At 36.8% G+C, this 21,849-nt stretch overlaps 1 protein-coding gene across 2 annotated transcripts in view; it reads right to left on the bottom strand.

The window, feature by feature from the left end:
- Window positions 1–18,828, bottom strand: part of SCFD1 (sec1 family domain containing 1) — a gene marked incomplete at its 5' end in the record, with an annotated part of 137,793 nt that extends 118,965 nt beyond the window's left edge. The window contains 4 exons of one of the 2 annotated variants that reach the window (XM_079701113.1): window positions 2,948–3,038; window positions 6,157–6,245; window positions 15,750–15,820; window positions 18,771–18,828. In XM_079701113.1, the coding sequence (XP_079557239.1) occupies window positions 2,948–3,038; window positions 6,157–6,245; window positions 15,750–15,820; window positions 18,771–18,828 (309 nt within the window). Of the gene's footprint in view, window positions 1–2,947; window positions 3,039–6,156; window positions 6,246–15,749; window positions 15,821–18,770 lie in introns of those variants that run through there. The other variant, XM_079701114.1, reaches the window with a different exon arrangement.
- Window positions 18,829–21,849: the final 3,021 nt, after the last annotated feature.

The following is a 21,849-nucleotide window of genomic DNA, read 5'->3' as shown; positions in this document are numbered from 1 at the left end:
TATAGGGTTATTTCTTAACCTCTGATTTTCTATTTCCATCTGTTTTCTCTCACACTAAAAAAAACAAAAACAAAAAAATAAAAAACTTGCCACAAAGCAAGACAGGGTGGTACTGGCATAAGGACAGACACAGAAATCAATGGAAAAGAACTGACAGTCCAGAAGTAAACTAATTTATCTATTGTTAATTAATTTCTGACAAGGCTGCCAAGACTGTTCATTGGGGAAAGAACAGTCTCTTCAAAAAAGGATGCTGGGAGGGGCTTCCCTGGTGGCACAGTGGTTGAGACTCTGCCTGCTAATGCAGGGGACACGGGTTCGAGCCCTGGTCTGGGAGGATCCCACATGCCGCGGAGCAACTAGGCCCATGAGCCACAACTACTGAGCCTGTGCATCTGGAGCCTATGCTCCGCAACAAGAGAGGCCACTATAGTGAGAGGCCCATGCACTGCAATGAAGAGTGGCCCCCACTTGCCATAACTGTGTTTCTTCACACAGAAACGAAGACCCAACACAGCAAAAATAAATAAATAAATTAATAAACTCCTACCCCCAACATGAAAAAAAAAAAGGATGCTGGGAGGACTGGATAGCCACGTGCAAAAGAATGAAGTTGGATACCTACCTTATAGCACATATAAAAATTAACTCAAAAAGTATCAAATACCTAAATACAAGCCCCAAAACTATAAAAATCTTCAAACAAAACAGAGATTTAGCAATGGTTTCTTTTTCTTTTACTAAGAAATACACATTTATTTGTATTTTCAATACCATAAGTTCAGTAGCAATTATGAGCTGGCAATGGTTTCTTAAATATGACACCAAAAGCACAGGCAACTAAAGAAAAAATGAAATTAAGTTTAAAACCAAAATTAAAAATTTTTGTGCTCCACAGGATACTATTAAGAAAGTGAAAAGATAACCCACAGGATGGGAGAAAACATCTGCAAAGAATATACTCGATAAAGGTCCAGTATTCAAAATATATAAAGTATTCTAACGACAATAAAAAGACAACCCAATTTAAAACTGGACAAGGGATCTGAATTGACATTTCTCCAAAGATACAAACTGCCAATAAACACATGAAAAGATGCTTAATATCATTAGTCATCAGGGAAATGCAAATCAAAACCACAGCCAGATACCATTTTACACCCAGTAGGATGACTACAATCAAAATGTCAGATAGGGCTTCCCTGGTGGCGCAGTGGTTGAGAGTCCGCCTGCCGATGCAGGGGACAAAGGTTCATGCCCCGGTCCGGGAAGATCCCACATGCCGCGGAGGGGCTAGGCCTGTGAGCCATGGCCACTGAGCCTGCGCGTCCGGAGCCTGTGCTCCGCAACGGGAGAGGCCACAGCAGTGAGAAGCCCGCATACCGGAAAAAAAAAAAAAAAGTCAGATAATAAGAAGTATTGGCAAGGATCTGGATGAACTGGAACACTCAAACACTGCTGGAGGGAATACAAAATGATGCAACCACCTCGGAAAATAGTCTGGCAATTCCTCAAAAGGTTAACCATGGTGTTATCATTTGACGTAGCAATTCCATTCCTAGGTGTTCATGGACACAGGAGAAATGAAAACATATGCCTACACAGAAACTTGTACACAAATGTTTATAGTAGCATTACTTACAACAGCCAAAAGGTGGAAACAACCCAAATGATAAATGGATAAACAAAATTTGGTATATCCATACAATGGAATATTATTCAGCAATAAAAAGGAAAGAGTACTGATAACATCTACAGTATGGATGAATTTTGAAAACATTATGCTAAGAAAAAGAAGCCAGATACAACAGACCATGTATATGATTCCATTCGTATGTAATATGCTGAACAGGCAAATATACAGAAGCAAATAGTACCTTAGGGATGGTGGTTCAGGGGTTGGGGATGTAATAGTTAAGCTGATGAAAATGTTCTTTAATTCATTATGGTGATGGTTGCACACCTGTGTGAATATACTAAAAACCAATGAATTGCATACTTTGTACACTTTGGGTAAATTGTATGGTATGTAAATTATATGTCAATAAAGATGTTTTAAAACAAAGAAAGAAGAAGGGATTGGTAAATTGTACTTCTTTTAAAAATGGCATAGTTGGGTTTATGCAGGGTAAAAGAGAAAGCTGGGCATTATTAGCTCTATAGGACACAAAATATGTGACCTTCACTAACAAACACAGTAATTTGATTCAACGGTCAATAACAAGTAAAGACGCTTGTGACTTAACAGCAGACACCATTAGCTACCTATCCAATATCTATTTTCCCCTTCTTCCTTGCTAAAAGAATACAGATTTTATTTGGGGGTGACAATACACTCATCTAAATATTAACTTTTGTGGCCTCCCTTGATGCTAATTCTATCCAGTGAGACATAAATGAAAGTCTTCTGGAAGCTTCTGGGAAAGCTTAGCTTTCCTGACCAAAATGAATAGTCAGGGCTGGCATAGTTAATTTCTCCCTTCTTCTTGTCTTGAACATATATTGTGATGTCTAAAGTTGCAGCTGCCATCTTGCATCCGTGAAGCAAGGAGCAAGACAGTGTAAAACAACAAACTAAAGATGACAGCTCAAAAAGACAGAAGGGGCCTGGATCTTTGATTACTTTAAAGAGCTGCTATACCAAGCTGGACTTCCTATTCAGACTTTCTATTATCTTAGAAAAATAAAACCTTATTTTTAAAAGCTCTCTATAGTTAGGTTTTCTGTTTTTTAAAGCTAGACTCAGTCTTAATCAAAGTAATGCTTCCTCAGCCAAAAAATTTTAAATTTTTTAGTCTATTTAAAATTCAAAGATAGTCTCAAAAATCGAAGTGGGAAATTGGGTTAAGGAAATTTCTGATTTTTCACACTGGACATCTAAGAATTTTTTTTTTTGAAAAAAAATCTGTTTCCACCTTCAAGAATAAGGAAAATAAGAACTCATTACCTGACACATTCTGTCAATATTTTCTTCAGTTGGCATTACGAAGTACACTGCAGGAACATCTGGAATAGGATCTCGATCAGAGTGCAAAAGCCTAGGACACATAAAGAATATAAAACTCACTTTTTTCTTAGTCACTTATCTAAAAAGATAGCTAAAAATTTTACAGTATTTCTCAAACTAGTTCACCATTTCAAGGACAGTGACCAGTACTCTAAAAGCTCTTGATGCAATTAATTATTTAACCCAGCTTTCTCCTTATATCAATGTTAATATTATTTATTAGTAAGATCCTAATCTCAGTCTTCATTTCTTCTACTCCAATCACCTTATTTCTCGTACCTCTTATGGTCAGTCTCTTCTACCAATATTCTCCTTGAATGAGAACGAAAGCACATTCAAAATCAATTTTATTCCCATTTTTCATAGAAATATGGTGGGGGGAGGTAAGTGGGAGGAAAGTACAGTTCTCTGAGAGGGAAAACGGAAAGCTGGAACTATCTTTAGAAGCAATGAAAATATTTAACCATAAATAAAATAAAATATATTTTTAAAATGAAAGGTATATGAATGCTTCCTTAAAACTTCAAGACGATCTATATTGTTCTACCTGTTGCTTCATAAGAGAATGCATAAGAGATCAGCTAAGCATCTTATAGATTGTACCACTTGATAGTTTTCTCTTTTACAGTTCAGAAAGTATATTCATTCAAATATCCCAATATCAACTGAGAAAATATCTTTATGCTCCATTGTAAGATTTCACCATGCTTATATCAGGAAATATGAGAAATGTTCTATTTCTACAATATTCTAGTCATCCTTCTATATGCAATATTTTATATACAATCTACATACATCCTCCCATATATACAATTATTTCAGTCAGCCTTATAAAGGAGAGAGTCAAAGAGGCACATGCTGCCAGTGAGTCTGCATTTGATAACTTTTTTCCCTCTGTTTGGCTGCTGCTAACACCAGAAGGATTATAATGTGCTGGCAGCCATTGTTTGTTGTTTTCTTACACTGGCTGTCCAACTACCTAAAGGGCTACAACCACCATTTCATGTTCTGGAAACCTGTAATTATTGTTTCCTACAAATCAGCCTAAACCAGCTTGCAGAATATAAAGTAACTGATGAAGTATTCTCCAGCAAAAAAGGAAGAATAGTCAGAGGCAAGGTGCACAGGAATTTGCCAGAGTAGCTGTGTAATCCTTTCATGCTCTGATGGCAATAGCAACAGGTGGGCAGCAAGAATGCACAACTCTCAACCTGGCAGAATATCTTGTCACTCCTTAAGGAAGTACTGAGGCCTCACTTTTATTAGTCACTGTTTCTGAGTCACTATGGTTCAGTAGACAAACAGCCCAGAAACAGTGGTCAGGCAATCTGGCCACGACTCTGCTATTAATTACCTGTACAATCATGGGACAATCACTCGAACTCTACAAACTTTAGTCTTTTTATTAGTAAAATAAAAAAATAGTAAGGTAGCAATAGTAACCAATGCTTATAATAAACCATCATTTTCTAGGATGGCATCAAGCTTAACTCCAGTTTAGGTCATAAGCATTAACATGTCACCACCAACAAATGTGTAGATTAAGTCTGACATAAAAACGAGAGGAAGAACCTGCCAAATACCACGTTTCATCAAACCTAAGGTGCTATCAATTTTAAAACATATTATTAAAACAGGCAGAAAATGCTGCCAATTAAACTATGTCATGGCATTATTAAGAAGATAGACCTTAATTTCAGAAATATTAAATTAAAAAGTATATTTTACAATTAATGCAATATTCTATTAATTTAAAACAAATATTCAATATAAAATTTAAGAATTTAAGAATTTAACAAGATTCTGATACGCTACTCACTGGAAATCTAAAACCACATTCCCAATAAAAAAGCACACTATAATTCAATATATTAAAATATCACAGAATGAAAACTGATTATAACGTCATAAAAGAACAAAATGCAACTAAGTTAGAACACCGTAAAACTGGACTCCTTCAGTACATAAAAGTATTAGCAGGTATTCACGTATACAGCCCCTCTTTAAATGTTCTATTAGGCCAAGTCTACAAAGTAATGCAATTTGTTTTATTTATCAGACATAGCATAAGGAATATAATCAAATAAATTTTGTAGTTAAGAAGACAACATAGATAGCTCCCTATCGTGATTAAGTCATTACTTCCTAGTTACTTAAATTTTTCATATTAATGATATACTAATTTAGATATTCCTCTTTTTAAAAAGTGTATTTGAATTAAAGAAATAAAAAATTTTCAGAGCTGAAAGAGACCTTGAAACAACCAGTTCTTTTCCCTTACATAAGAGAGTAAACCAGTCTATAGGAAAAGACACAAGAGAGAAAATTTAAATTATGAAATTTCAAATTCTCAGGCTGAGGATTATTTTTAACTTCAGAAATAAAAGGGTTGAATAAAACAAGATAATGGAAAAAATGTTCTCTATATCCAAGTACTATAACCTAATACTATTTTCTTGATAAATGTCCCTTAGTAATTTGATTTCAGGATGGCTAAAGATATATATATTTTTTTGTGTGTGTGGTATGCGGGCCTCTCACTGTTGTGGCCTCTCCCGTTGGCGGAGCACAGGCTCCAGACACGCAGGCTCAGCGGCCATAGCTCACGGGCCCAGCCGCTCCAGGGCATGTGGGATCTTCCCGGACTAGGGGCACGAACCCGCGTCCCCTGCATTGGAAGGCGGACTCTTAACCACTGCGCCACCAGGGAAGCCCGGCTAAAGATATTTTAAAAAATGTATTTGAGGGACTTCCCTGGTGGCGTAATACTTAAGAATCCACCTGCCAATGCAGGGGACATGGGTTCGAGCCCTGGTCCGGGAAGATCCCACATGCCTCAGAGCAACTTCAGAGCAACTAAGCCCATGCGTCACAACTACTGAGCCTGCACTCTAGAGCCCATGCACCACAACTACTGAAGGCCACGTGCCTAGAGCCTGTGCTTTGCAACAAGAGAAGCCAACGCGGTGAGAAGCCCGTGCACTGCAACAAAGAGTAGCCCCCCCTCGCCAGAACTAGAGAAAGCCCGTGCGCAGCAACAAAGACCCAATGCAGCCAAAAATAAATAAGATACAAATAAATTTATTAAAACAAAACAAAACAATGTATTTGAAAACAAATGCCATTACTAGAAACACGTTAAAACTCACAGATGCAGAGTGATTCCCATGTCTCTCAGCTCCTTCACAGATAGCAGAGGAGAGATGATATCTTGGCCAAATCTGTCATAAATGAGCACCTAGCAGAAACAAAACAAAAGTCATGCGTTTTTTTAAACATTATTATCAGTGAACAATCAACAGAGAACCCAATATTAAGATAATGTTCAAGTACATTTTATTTTAATACACTGAATTCTTATACTTACCTCAATTTAATATTTTCCATAATTATTTACCAAAATGTCCATTCATCTAGTAATCCATTCTTAAAAGCATTATTACTTGGGCTAAAATAAATTATTATATAAATTTTTTCTTATAAAATACTTTTTCTAAGTTAAAAAACATACCAGAGACTATAAAATCTTCATCTTAGGTTATAAAAAAGGACTTGGAACATACAGCGGACTCACTTACACTCCCCTATCCCAGGTTATAGTAAAGGACTTGGAACATACAGCAGACTCACTTACACTCCCCTATCCCAGGTTATAATAAAGGACTTGGAACATACAGCAGACTCACTTACACTCCCCTATCCCATTCACATATATCCTTTCTAAAAAGAGAAGTAAAAATTAGTCACTCTCAAAACTAATGCTTAACAAGTTCCAAGACTATAAAGAAAATTTAGTAATTTAAGTATCTCATGCATTTCCTCACATTCTGAAAGTGTTAAAACTGACACCTCTGATGAGTAGTAAGTATTCCAACTGGGTCTTCTAACTCAGAATTAGTTTTAGAGTTAAGGCAAATAAAAGAGACACTTCAACTAATAGGCATTTTCCACTACTACATCAATAATTCTTAATGGAGTAAGAAATTGCTAATGAGAGGATGAAACATGCTGTCATACAAAAACATGGTTTGTTTGAACGCCAGCATTTCCTTTAGAAAAGCTAAAAATCTTCCTGCTCCAGTTACAAAAGGCTGGATGTTATATCCTTCAAAAATCTTCCTTCCTTACACCTCAATATATCTGTATTATTAATCTTGTGATAGAGAAGTGATGGGTAGGGAAAGAATCTGACACAAATCTACACCCCAGAAATTCTCAAGTTATTTAATTCAAATGCTGAACATAGGCACTAGAAAGAATAAACAAGTACAGCTTATGCAAAGGGCAATAAGATGACTACAAATAAACAGGAATGAAGAGGAAAATGAGGGGACACGCTAAAGCTTAAATTATAAATCATTTTTCAGATGACTTTAATCACCTTTAGAGTTAACCCAAAGGACTTACCAGGACTCATGAGAGTTTTCAAAACATCCCAAACTGTAACCAAGTTCATCTGTTCTTGATTCTTACAAAGAGATAAGTATAAACTGACTATAATCTAACAAGTTTAGATCTAATCAACTGTATTATAATCTCTTTGAAGAAAAAGAAACAGTGAGCATGAAGTTTAGAATGAAGGAGCTCAAAGAATAGGAATTTAAAAAGATTCTCCAGCATTTCTCAAAGGAAAAAGATTATAGATTGCTTTCTGGTCCAATTAACATTTTTACTGACAGTTTTATATATCATAAGTTAATGAAATGGCATTCTGGTTTACAGATAACTCTCTCATTAGTTGATTAAAATGGACCAGTATCCCTAAGTCTGAGTAACCTTAAGAAAGCTTGCAAGATCAAAATTCTGGATTTGTAAAGCTAAGGAACAAAACTTCAACTGGAGTAAAGACCTATCAGTGAGGCCCCACCTAAGAAATCAGCTGGATTCTCTAGATGAATATTATTATCACTGCCTGTGTCATTCCATAAAATATTTATCAAAAAGGATTCACATTTTCTCCCATTCTGCAGGTTGTCTTTTCATTTTCTTGATGGTTTCCTTAGCTGTGCAAAAGCTTTTAAGTTTGATTAGGTCCCACTTGGAAATTTTTGCTTTTATTTCCTTTGCCTTGGGAGATTGATAAGAAAATACTGCTATGATTTATGTCAGAGAACGTTTTGCCTATATTCTCTTCTAGGACTTTTATGGTGTCATGTCTTACATTTAGGTCTTTAAACCATTTTGAACTTATTTTTGTATATGGTATAAGGGAATGTTATAATTTCACTGATTTACATGTACCTGTCCATCACTTGTTGAAGACACTGTCTTTTTTCCATTGTATGTCCTTGCCTCCTTTGTCATAGATTAATTGACCGTAGGTGTGTGGCTCTCTATTCCGTAGGTGGGCTCTCTATTCTGATCCACTGATCTATTTGTCTGTTTTTGTGCCAATACCATGCTGTTGGATTATTGTAACTTTGTAGTATTGTCTGAAGTCTGGGCGGGTTATGCCTCCAGCTTTGTTCTTTTTTCTCAGGATTGCTTTGGCAATTCTGGGTCTTTTGTGGTTCCATATAAATTTTAGGATTATTTGTTCTAGTTCTGTGAAAAATGTTATGAGAGAAAATATTTGCAAATAATGCGACCAACAGTGGGTTAATATCCAAAATACACTAACAGCTCATACAACTCAATATCAAAAAACCCAACAACTCAATCAAAAAATGGGCAGAAGATCTAAATAGACATCTCTCCAAAGAAGACATACACATGGCAAACAGGCACATGAAAAGATGCTCAACACCACTAATCATTAGAGAAATGCATATCAAAACCACAATGAGGTATCGCCTCACACTGGTCAGAATGGCTACCATCATAAAGTCGACAAATAAATGCTGGATAGAGTGTGGAAAAAAGGGAACCCTCATACACTGCCGGTGGTAATGTAAACTGGTTCAGCCACTATGGAAAACAGTACAGAGGTTCCTTAAAAAAATAAAAATAGAGCTACAATATGATCCAGGATTCCCACTCCTGGGTATATATCTGGAAAAGATAAAAACTCTAATTTGAAAAGATATATGTACCCCAATGTTCATAGCAGCACTATTTACAATAGCCAAGATGTGGAAACAATCCAAGTGCCCATAAACAGATGACTGGTTTAAGAGGATGTGGTATGAGGAGAAACAAGAAGAACTACAATCCTGCAGCCTGTGGAACAAAAACCACATTCACAGAAAGACAGACAGAATGAAAAGGCAGAAGGCTATGTACCAGATGAAGGAACAAGATAAAACCCCAGAAAAACAATAAATGAAGTGGAGATAGGCAACCTGCCAGAAAAAGAATTCAGAATAATGATAGTGAAGATGATCCAGGACCTCGGAAAAAGAATGGAGGCAAAGATCAAGAAGATGCAAGAAATGTTTAACAAAGACCTAGAAGTATTAAAGAACAAACAAACAGAGATGAACAATAGGATAACTGAAATGAAAAATACACTAGAAGGAATCAATAGCAGAATAACTGAGGCAGAACAATGGATAAGTGACCTGAAAGAATGGTGGAATTCACAGCTGCAGAACAAAATTAAGAAAAAGAATGAAAAGAAATGAAGACAGCATAAGAGACCTCTGGGACAACATTAAATGCAACAACATTCACATTATAGGGGTCCCAGATGGAGAAGAGAGAGAGAAAGGACCCCAGAAAATATTTGAAGAGATTATAGTCAAAAAATTCCCTAACATGGGAAAGGAAATAGCCACCCAAGTCCAGGGAGCGCAGAGTCCCAGGCAGGATAAACCCAAGGAGAAACATGCTGAGACACATAGTAATCAAACTGGCAAAAATTAAAGGCAAAGAAAAATTGTTGAAAGCAACAAGGGAGAAATGACAAGTAACATACAAGGGAACTCCCATAGGTTAACAGCTGATTTCTCAGCTGAAACTCTACAAGCCAGAAGGGAGGGGCATGACATATTTAAAGTGATGAAAGGGAAGAACCTACAACCAAGATTACTCTACCCAGCAAGGATCTCATTCAGATTGGAAGGAGAAATCAAAAGCTTTACAGATAAGCAAAAGCTACGAGAATTCAGCACCACAAAACCAGCTCTACAACAAACGGTAAAGGAACTTCCCTGAGTGGGAAACACAAGAGAAGAAAAGGAACTACAAAACAACCCAAACCAATTAAGAAAATGGTAATAGGAACATATGTATCAATAATTACCTTAAATGTGGATGGATTAAATACTCCAACCAAATTGGAGTTTGCTGAATGGATACAAAAACAAGACACATATGTATGCTATGTACAAGAGACCCACTTCAGACCTAGGGACACATATAGACTGAAAGTGAGGGGATGGAAAATGATATTCCATGCAAATGGAGATCAAAAGAAAGCTAGATTAGCAATACTCATATCAGACAAAATAGATTTTAAAACAGAGAATGTTGGGGCTTCCCTGGTGACGCAGTGGTTGAGAGTCTGCCTGCCAAGGCTGGGGACACGGTTTCGTGCCCTGGTCCGGGAAGATCCCACATGCCGTGGAGTGGCTGGGACCATGAGCCATGGCAGCTGAGCCTGCGCATCTGGAGCCTGTGCTCCGCAACAGGAGACGCCACAACAGTGAGAGCCCCACGTACCGCAAAAAAAAAAAAAAAAAAAAAAAAAAAAAGAGAATGTTACAGGAGACAAGGAAGGATACTACATAATGATCAAGGGATCCAGAAGAAATAACAATTAGAAATACATATGCACCCAACATAGGAGCACCTCAATACATAAGGCAAATGCTAACAGCTATACAAGAGGAAATCAACAGTAACACAATAATACTGGGGGACTTTAACACCTCACTTACACCAATGAACAGATCATCCAAACAGAAAATTAATAAGGAAACACAAGCTTTAAATAACACAATAGACCACATAGACTTAATTGATATTTGTAGGACATTCCATCCAAAAACAGCACACTACACTTTCTTCTCAAGTGCACACTGAACATTCTCCAGGATAGATCACACCTTGGGTCACAAATCAAGCCTTGGTAAATTTTAAAAAATTGAAATCATATCAAGCATCTTTTCTGACCACAATGCTATGAGATTAGAAATAAATTACAGGGGAAAAAAACCCCGTAAAAATCACAAACACATGGAGGCTAAACAATACATTACTAAATAACCAAGATATCACTGAAGAAATCAAAGAGGAAATCAATAAATACCTAGAGACAAATGACAACAAAAACATGATGATCCAAAACCTATGGGATGTAGCAAGAGCAGTTCTAAGAGGGAAGTTTACAGCAATACAATCCTACCTCAAGAAACAAGAAAAATCTCAAATAAACAATCCAACCTTACACCTAAACGAACAAGAGAAAGAAAAACAAACAAAACCCAAAGTTAGTAGAAGGAAAGAAATCATAAAGATCAAAGCAGAAATAAATGGAATAGGGCCTCCCTGGTGGCGCAGTGGTTGAGAGTCCGCCTGCTGATGCAGGGGATACGGGTTCGTGCCCCGGTCTGGGAGGATCCCATATGCCGCGGAGCGGCTGGGCCCGTGAGCCATGGCTGCTGAGCCTGCGCGTCCGGAGCCTGTGCTCCGCAACGGGAGAGGCCACAACAGTGAGAGGCCCGCGTACCACAAAAAAAAAAAAAAAAAAAAAAAAAAAAAAGAAATAAATGGAATAGAAACAAAGAAAACAATAGGAAAGATCAATAAAACTAAAAGCTGGTTCTTTGAGAAGATAAACAAAATTGATAAACCTTTAACCAGACTCATCAAGAAAAAGAGGGAGAGGCCTCAAATCAATAAAATTAGAAATGAAAAGGGAGAAATTACAACGGACACTGCAGAAATACAAAGCATCGTAAGAGACTACTACAAGGAACTCTATGCCAATAAAATGGACAACCTGAAAGAAATGGACAAATTCTTAGAAAGGTATAACCTTCCAAGACCGAAGCAGGAAGAAACAGAAAATATGAACAGACCAATCACAAGTAATGAAATTGAAACTGTGATTAAAAATCTTCCAATAAACTAAAGTCCAGGACCAGATGGCTTTACAGGGGAATTCTATCAAACATTTAGAGAAGAGCTAACACCCATCCTTCTCAAACTCTTCCAAAAAACTGCAGAGGAAGGAACATTACGAAATTCATTCTACGAGGTCATCATCACCCTGATATCAAAACCAGACAAAGATACCACAAAAAAAGAAAATTACAGACCAATATCACTGATGAATATAGACGCAAAAATCCTCAACAAAATACTAGCAAACAGAATCCAACAACACATTAAAAGGATCATACACCATGATCAAATGGGATTTAGCCCAGGGATGCAAGGATTCTTCAACATATGCAAATCAATCAATGTGATACACCATATTAACACACTGAAGAATAAAAACCATGTGGTCTTCTCAATAGATGCAGAAAAAGCTTTTGACAAAAATCAACACCCATTCTGATAAAAACTCTCCAGAAAGGGGGCACAGAGGGAAACTACTTCAACATAATAGAAGCCATATGTGACAAACCCACAGCAAACATCATTCTCAATGATGAAAAACTGAAAGTATTTCCTCTAAGAACAGGAAATAGACAAGGATGTCCACTCTTGCCACCATTATTCAACATAGTTTTGGAAGTCCTAGCCACGGCAATCAGAGAAGAAAAAGAAATAAAAGGAATACAAATTGGAAAAGAGGAAGTAAAACTGTCACTGTTTGCAGATGACATGATACTACACATAGATAATCCTAAAGATGCCACCAGAAAACTAATAGAGCCAATCAATGAATCTGGTAAAGTTGCAGGATACAAAATTACTGCACAGAAATCTCTTGCATTACTATACACTAACAACAAAAGATCAGAAAGAGAAATTAAGGAAACAATCCCATTCACCACTGCAACAAAAAGAAAAAATACCTAGGAATAAACCTACGTAAGGAGGTAAAAAACCTGTACTCAGAAAACTATAAGACACTGATGAAAGAAATCAAAGATGACACAAACAGATGGACAGATATACCATGTTCTTGGATTGGAAGAATCAACATTGTGAAAATGACTATACTACCCAAAGCAGTCTACAGATTCAATGCAATCCCTATCAAATTACCAATGGCATTTTTTACAGAACTAGAACAAAAAATGTTAAAATTTGTATGGAGACACAAAAGACCCTGAATAGCCAATGCAGACTTGAGGGAAAAAAATGGAGCTGGAGGAATCAGGCTCCCTGACTTCAGACTATACCACAAAGCTACAGTCACCAAGAGAGTATGGTACTGGCACAAAAACAGAAATACAGAACAATGGAACAGGATAGAAAGCCCAGAAATAAACTCACACACCTATGGTCAACTAAGCTGTGATAAAGGAGGCAAGAATATACAGTGGAGAAAAGACAGTCTCTTCAATAAGCGGTGCTGGGAAAACTGGACAGCTACATGTAAAATGAAATTAGAACACTCCGTAACACCATATACAAAAATAAACTCAAAATGGATTAAAGACCTAAATGTAAGACTGGACACCATAAAACTCTTAGAGGAAAACATACGAAGAACACTCTCTGACATAAATCACAGCAAGATCTTTTTGACCCACCTCCTAGAGTAATGGAAATAAAAACAAAAATAAACAAATGGGACCTAATGAAACTTAAAAGCTTTTTCACAGCAAAGAAAACTATAAATAAGATAAAAAGACAGCCCTCAGAATGGGAGAAAATATTTGCAAACGAATCAATGGACAAAGGATTAATCTCCAAACTATATAAACAGCTCATGCAGCTCAATATAAAAAACAAACAACCCAATCAAAAAATGGGCAGAAGGGCCTCCCTGGTGGCGCAGTGGTTGAGAGTCCGCCTGCCGATGCAGGGGATACGGGTTCGTGCCCCGGTCTGGGAGGATCCCATATGCCGCGGAGCGGCTGGGCCCGTGAGCCATGGCTGCTGAGCCTGCGCATCCGGAGCCTGTGCTCCGCAACGGGAGAGGCCACAACAGTGAGAGGCCCGCGTACCACAAAAAAAAAAAAAAAAAAAAAAAAAAAAAATGGGCAGAAGACCTAAATAGACAATTCTCCAAAGAAGACATACAAATGGCCACAGGCACATGAAAAGCTGCGCAACATCACTAATTATTAGAGAAATGCAAATCAAAAGTACAACGAATTATCACCTCACACCAGTTAGAAAGAGCATCATCAGAAAATCTACAAACAACAAATGCCGGAGAGAGTGTGGAGAAAAGGGAACCCTCTTGCACTGTTGGTAGGAATGTAAACTGATACAGCCCCTATGGAGGACAGCCTTAAAAAACTAAAAGAAGAATAACCATATGACTCAGCAATCCCACTACTGAGCATATACCCAGAGAAAACCATAATTCAAAAAAAGTCATGTACCCCAATGTTCATTACAGCACTATTTACAATACCCAGGTCATGGAAGCAACCTAAATGCCCATCGACAGACGAATGGATAAAGCACATGTGGTACCTATATACAATGGAATATTACTCAGCCATAAAAAGGAACGTAATTGGGTCATTTGTAGAGACGTGGATGGACCTAGAGAGTGTCATAGAGAGTGAAGCAAGACAGAAAGGGAAAAAAAATACCGTATATTAACGAATATATATGGAATTTAGAAAAATGGCACTGATGAACCGGTTTGCAAGGCAGAAATAGAGACACAGATGTAGAGAACCAACGTATGGACACCAAGGGGGGAAAGCGGGGTGGGGAGGGGGGTGGTCGTGGTGGCGGGATGAATTGGGAGATTGGGATTGACATATATACACTAATATGTATAAAATAGAGAACTAATAAGAACCTTCTGTATAAAAAACAAATAAATAAAATTAAATTCAAAAATAAAATAAAATTTTTCCCAATACTGGGGGAAAAAAAAAGAGGATGTGGTATATATATACAGTGGAATATTATTCAGCTATAAAAAAGAATGAAATATTGCTATTTGCAGCAAGATGGATGGACCTAGAGAATATCACACTAAGTGAGGTAAGTCAGAGAGAGAAAGACAAATATTATATCACTTATATGTGGAATCTAAAAAATAATAGAAATGAATCTATATAAAAAATAGAAACAGGGCTTCCCTGGTGGCGCAGTGGTTGAGAGTCTGCCTGCCGATGCAGGGGACATGGGTTCATGCCCCAGTCCGGGAAGATCCCACATGCTGCGGAGCGGCTGGGCCCGTGAGCCATGGCAGCTGAGCCTGCGCGTCCGGAGCCTGTGCTCCACAACGGGAGGGGCCCGTGTATCACACACACACAAAAAAGAAAGAAACAGACTCACAGACATAGGAAACAAATTATGGTTACCAAATGGGAAAGGGAAGGGGGGGAGGGATAAATCAGGTGTACGGATTAACAGATACAAACTACTGTATGTAAAATAGATACACAAAAGGCACTTATTATATAACATAGGGAAATACATTCAATATATTGTAATAACCGATAATGGAAAATAATCTGAAAAAATTCTATATGTATAACTGAATCACTTTGCTGTACACCTGAAATGAATACAATATTGTACATCAACTATACTTCAGTTAAAAAAAAAAGATTCACAGTAATAAGCCATACTAAGTAAAAGTAAAATATTCAGGCATTACAACTAAAATGTGCTACTGTTCAGTATTAACAAGAAATTCCCTCCAATCACCACCAATAAGGGCTGAGAGAAAGAAAATAATCTCCATTAACATAAAGTCTCTTACCTTCCATACTGGTTCTCCAGTGCTGTTTTTAATATGAGGCACATTAAAATTCAACATACGCTTCAAAGCCACTGGAAATGAAAACAGTCTTATTAAATATTACCAATGTTTTTAGGATTTCACTTTTCCACCACACTTATTACTTATTACCTCAAAACAAAATGCACAAATCACTCTAGTAAAACTGATTAATCGATATTAATGCTTATGTAGAAGTAGGGTCAGGCTTTGTAAGACAGTTTCATCAACAACTAAAGGGATATTGTCTGGGAGATTTTCTAACTTAAGCATCTTTGCCCAGATTAAAATGTGAAAGATGTTCAGGAAGAAGCCTTTTCCATGTCTCCCAATGATACCACACTACATTTTATATAGATGCAAAAAGAAATTGTCAGTCATGACCTTGCAGTGGCCTCGATAGATAACTGGTGCTGTTGTCTATTTACTGTATGGCTGAAAGCATAGATTAAGATAAGTTTTTCTAAAAACAAAAATCCTCTATGATATATTTAATTGGTTCATATTTAAAGGTTTTAAAACCTAAATACAGCAGATCTATTTTTTAGTTATCCTGGAGTTCATTCTATGGCCAATTTATCCTATCAGATTCACTAGTGAGACTTTCCTATAGATGTGGTAGGTAACTGATAACTTCTGCTTAAAAAATATACAATTCTATAATCATAGCAGTTACGCTCTATGTCTTATAGTATTTTGTGGTTTTTACTGCTCATCTGTTCATGTGTTACAGAAGACTCAGAAATATTTTCTAAGGGAAATAAAAATCTTGATACACTTTTATGTGAAGTTGAGATGGCCAAATATTCAAGGGAGGGTGGTAGTTATCTGATTAAATGTTTAAATGATTGGTAACCCTAAAATCTACTTGGTTCATTTTTAAAAAGCATTTGGATTAGGTTTTATTAAGTAATACAGAATAATCTACAAGCTAAACACCTACCAGAGAAGATTATAATACTCAAATCACCTGTGTATCAATTTACAGCATATTCACTCACTAGAAAAACTTCTATTAAATGCTTATTTCGTGAAGCAGGTTAAAATAATAAGAGATTGCACTTCAGTGATATATTTATATATGTATAGAGATACAGAGGTGATTTGTTGGTAAAATGTTAGTACCTAATGTCCAGCCAATAATATACATCGCCCATAATTTAGACCTACTTCAGAAGCTCACAGATGTTACAACAGTTCACAGAGGACACCTAGGAAGAATCACAGCCTGTGGTGCATATGAGTTCCAGGTGCATGGTGTTCTCCAGAGCTTTGCTAACTGAAAGAAGCCCATATCAGCAGATATTCCCACGTTTGCCTTCTCAGCACCATCTTGGTGAATTTCCCCATTTCTGAGCCTTGGCTAACTTGTTAACAGGGATTCTGACACAATGCATTTGTTAATAAAGTACATGGCCGAAGACTCAATTGTGATTTATTTCCTAAAACATTCTCAATAGGCATCAGGGAAATGTTTACTTGTCCTACTATAGCACATAGTTTACCTTTCTCTCAAAGTAAGACAGAACTCAACTGGAGTACTAATTTGATAAACCTGGCATAACCTATGTAGTAATGACGTGAAATCTTGCTACAATGAAGTTTATTTCTGCAGAAATCCATATTATACTACTAGACTTTAACATTCTACAAAGTTTCTGCATATAAAAATTACTACCATCCAAATTTCATTTTTCAAAAAGCTCCTTTGTATTGGTACAGTCTCCCTTAACATGTTATTTTTTATTTTAATATGTATGACCTAATTCATTGAGGTTCATTAAGCTGTCAGAACCATACTGCAAAGACAAGTGGGGCTTCTATTTGCTTACACAGATAAAATGAATGGCAGTTATTTCCCAAATTTTATTTGGACTTTTATATATTTAAGTTACAACTTATTTCATCTGATAGCTTACACTACATTATCTATTGGGGAAATGCAGAACACAACTCATTATGCACTGTGTCGTTAGTAGATTGAAGTCTATCATTAATTTTTCTTTGAATTGCAAAGGAAGGAATCAAGTACAGCCAAAATCCTTTCTGTAGGTAATGTTAATTGTAACCAGTTATATTCCTATTCCGATTTATATGCAAAAGAACATAATTAAAAGAGACAGAACTTCCAAATATGCAAATTCTTAATGGCTTATCTCTATTAGCTTCTCAGAATTAACAGTATGCCAACTTTCAAGACAATTAGGTATAAACCAAGTTGCCATCAGAAGTTTCCAAAAAATAAGGCAAAACTAAAATTATCTAAGGTGGAAAAAATATCAAAGCTCAAGGGAAAGAATATGTATTTTTAAAAACCATACTTTACGGTATAAATGGAAGTTATATGACCATGCTCTGTTAAACATTAATAATGCGTAGTTTAAAAACACTAATTTAACAAATAATTAAAATGGGAAAGGTATTAATTCATTCGTTTTGCCATTCTTATATCCCATTCCCGCAAGCTGAAGACAGAAATCTTTATCACAGGCGTTTCTCTTCAGGTACCCCCAAAGACTGGTCCACAGGAGAGAAATGGCAGAATGTAATTTGCTCTGAAAAGAGCATCTAAATTTGTAACTGTGGTGTAAGTGCCGGAAAATGAAACTCTCAACATTAAAATGGGAGAGAACTTAACCACGCGCAGAAACAAACCCGAAGACCACATAGGTGGCAAGGGCTGGAAATGCCAGGTGCCAGATCTGGTCGCCATGGCCTTTTGAGGCCCAGTAGGAAAGAGACAAGAGCAGGACCGCAGCACCCCGCTCACCCCTGAAGCGCCTTCTCCGGCACCACATCAGAGTGCCGAGTTCTCAAGCTAATGGCATCTCTTCCCTAAAAACTCAAAAGGGGAAGGTCTCTCCATGGTCTGAGAACGGGATTAAACTATTGGAAGTCTGTCTCCGAACTGCACGCACGCGACCGAGTGAGGGCGACAAGAAGAGGAATATGTTCTCACCGCAAGCACAAAACCCCAGGGAAGAGAAGGGAATAAGTCGGTACCTGTTTGTCTCTCTCGAATACTGGCTGCTGCGGCCGCCGCCATCTTGGCTCCCACCATACACTGCCCGGCTGGAGAGCGGAGCCCGATCATGACGTGGCCGCCCCGACCGCCCCGGAAGCAAAGATCGGAGGGGCGGGACCATAGAACGCCGAACCCCGCCTCCTCCAGGGTGACCCTCCCATACTCTCAGCTCTCTCCACAAAACTTAAGAGACCCAACGTGCGAATAATACCCGAACACCTGGCAGTGTTTACTTTCCAGCGGCGTAATAGTAGGAATTTTTATCCTGTCTAATCAAGCCACAGCTTCTCAAAGGGTAGCTGCTTTAAAGTGAGCTCTTAGGGCAGGAGCGTGTTGTAGTGCTAAGAACCTAAATACTGAACTGTTAGTTTGGTCGTCTACAGATCTCTTGTGGTGATAATAATCTAGGAGCTTAGGGATCACAGGACTAAAGTAAATGAAGCTCCTGGAACAAAACTGGCACTTAAATGCTAGCTCCCTTTTCTGTTTCCCCAGTGCAGCAGGAGGGGTCTCCCGTTTGCTCCTTTTCTGGGAAACAGGAAGCTTCGGAGCATTGCTCTAATCAGGCAGATTTCTTGTCTGTTAGGCAAAATGGTCTAGCTGCATGGGGTTGTTTTGCCTACATGGACACAGAAGCCAGGAAGGCGCAAAATGGCAGTTTGTATTTTCCTTTTAGTAACTGCAAAATCACAAAACATTACTTTGGCAGGGGGTGTAAGTGGATAGTGCAGGTGTCTTAATGTACACTTAAAGCCATGTGACGACAAAATGTATCCAATATTAATGATTTCTAATTTAATCCATAGATTTTTTTTTTACTGGATGTCAAAAATGGACACAAATCATTTCCCATATGGTCAACAGAGTTCACTTAGGATATTGCATTAGTTATTGAATATGTTCATTCTGAAGCTTCACCAAATTCTGAAATGAAATTAGAGACCCTGTGTCTCAAAAACTGGTTTGAAAACTTAACTTTTCGAATTTATGAGAAATTAAGTTACCCCAACGATTACATAAAGAGCAAAATTTTTAACCAAAAAACAAAAGTTTATTTTTATGAAACTTAAGACAGGTGATCTCATTCTTAATGCCATTAGGGAACACCCTAGAACTGGACCTACATTCTTTTTTTTCCTTGTGTAAATTTTTTTCACCTTTTTTGAGGGTATAATTGATAAATTTGGCAACATATCTGAAACGTACATTGTGATATGATATATATGTATACATTGTGAAAGAATTCCCCCCACTTAGTTATTTACCACATCTATCATCTCACACACACACATATATATATATATATATATTTAAAATTTTTTGGTGAAAACTTTTGAGTTTTACTCTTACCATATTTCAATTATACAGTACAGTTAACTACAGTCACGTTATATATTAGATCCTCAGACCATACTCATCTTATAGCTGATTTTTTACTGCTTCCTATATGTGGAATAAAAAAAAGAAAAGTGGAATCACCAATGAACTAGGTGTGTTGCAATTAAACAGAAATGACAGCTCCTGCCCTATGGGAAAGTTCTACTTAATTTTTTGTCTTCATGGAATATAAAATAAACAGGCTTTCCCACTGTCAACATCTGAGAGCCCAATCTTGTTCATTTGTTTACTTCTACTTTCAAATGCAAATCTATCTAACCATTTCAGAGCTCCAGCATAGACCTCCCAAAATATATGACTCATATGACATAGAACACTAAGGCATGTTTAACATTTGTGTACAGTATATACATTTGAAATGATATAAACTGTCCTGACCAAGGAGTGCACATAGTGTGGGCAAACAAATGTATAGGAAATATATGTCCCACAGAACAGTGGCAGTAAACAAACAGCCCCTGTAATGCTAAGACTGAGTAAGGTATTTGTAATGTGTTATTAGAATAAGGAAAGAATTAAACTATGGCTGTTAGAGTGTTAGTTAACCTAACTTTGTTAGCTGTTTAACTGACTCTACCTATCCAGATTTTTGGCTAAAATAATATAATTATTCTGGCAAACTATTATTTTACATTAGGGGATAGATAGTTTTAACAGAGAATACCTCAGAACAGCTCATCCAAGAGAGGTTCCTACGTGTCAGCCGATAACTGCTTGCAGGATCTCTCAAATGGGGAAAGGATCTATTATCTACACAGTATTGTCAGAATCTTATCCTTGTTAAATCCTAACAAGTTACTTGATTTAGTTTATATAAGCACTTCACATTTAGTAGCAGAAACACATTTAGAAAACTTCATTATAAGTGTCATGTATTTTTGTTGTATCTGAAGTCTTTTAAAAAAAAGGGAAACTAGGCTGACATAAACTATCACCTAACATAATACCTGGCATACAGTAGATATTGGAATATGTTTGGCAATTTGAAAAGATAACAGTCAAAATGAGAACTTGAAAATAGGATTTCTTCAAAGCAATCCAAATTTTCCTAAACTATACGTAATACACATTCAAGTAATCCATCAATGTGTTTTTATGCTTTACATTGCATCACTTAGAGCATAAACCTAGTTTAATAGCTTATTGTAAAATTAGCAACAAAGCTGTGATAAGCACTATATATAAGAATTACACATTTATAAATAGAATCTTGTTCTAATCATTTTCTTATAATGATTGAATGTAAAAGGCAAAGTCACCAAGAAAACTTAGCTATTATATTACACTCTCCCTTACTGCACATTTAGCATTGAGTACAAAAGTTCCAAGAGCTTCCATATAATTAGGGGAAAAAATTAAAAGAAGTTTGGAATAAAGCAGAAGCCCAAGTAAATTTTCAAGTTAGTAATCAAATGAAAGCTTTTTACTTGACCCAAACAATGACTAATTTATAATATGGAAATTAAATATTACAAAGTATAAAGTCATGAGCTAGTTTCTGATATTTTAAAGAATCTTTACCTTAAATACTAAAATAGTAAAATGACTAAGTACAAGAATAGTAGAGAATTGTATAAATGCCTTCAGATGAAGTTCTCACACCAAAAAATTTAAAATTGTTTAAAAAAAATGAATATAAAACTAACCTAAGACCATTAA

This window comes from Hyperoodon ampullatus, assembly GCF_949752795.1.
Source record: "Hyperoodon ampullatus genome assembly, chromosome: 3".
Lineage (NCBI taxonomy): Eukaryota > Metazoa > Chordata > Mammalia > Artiodactyla > Ziphiidae > Hyperoodon > Hyperoodon ampullatus.
This window is presented reverse-complemented; position numbering and strand designations above follow the sequence as displayed.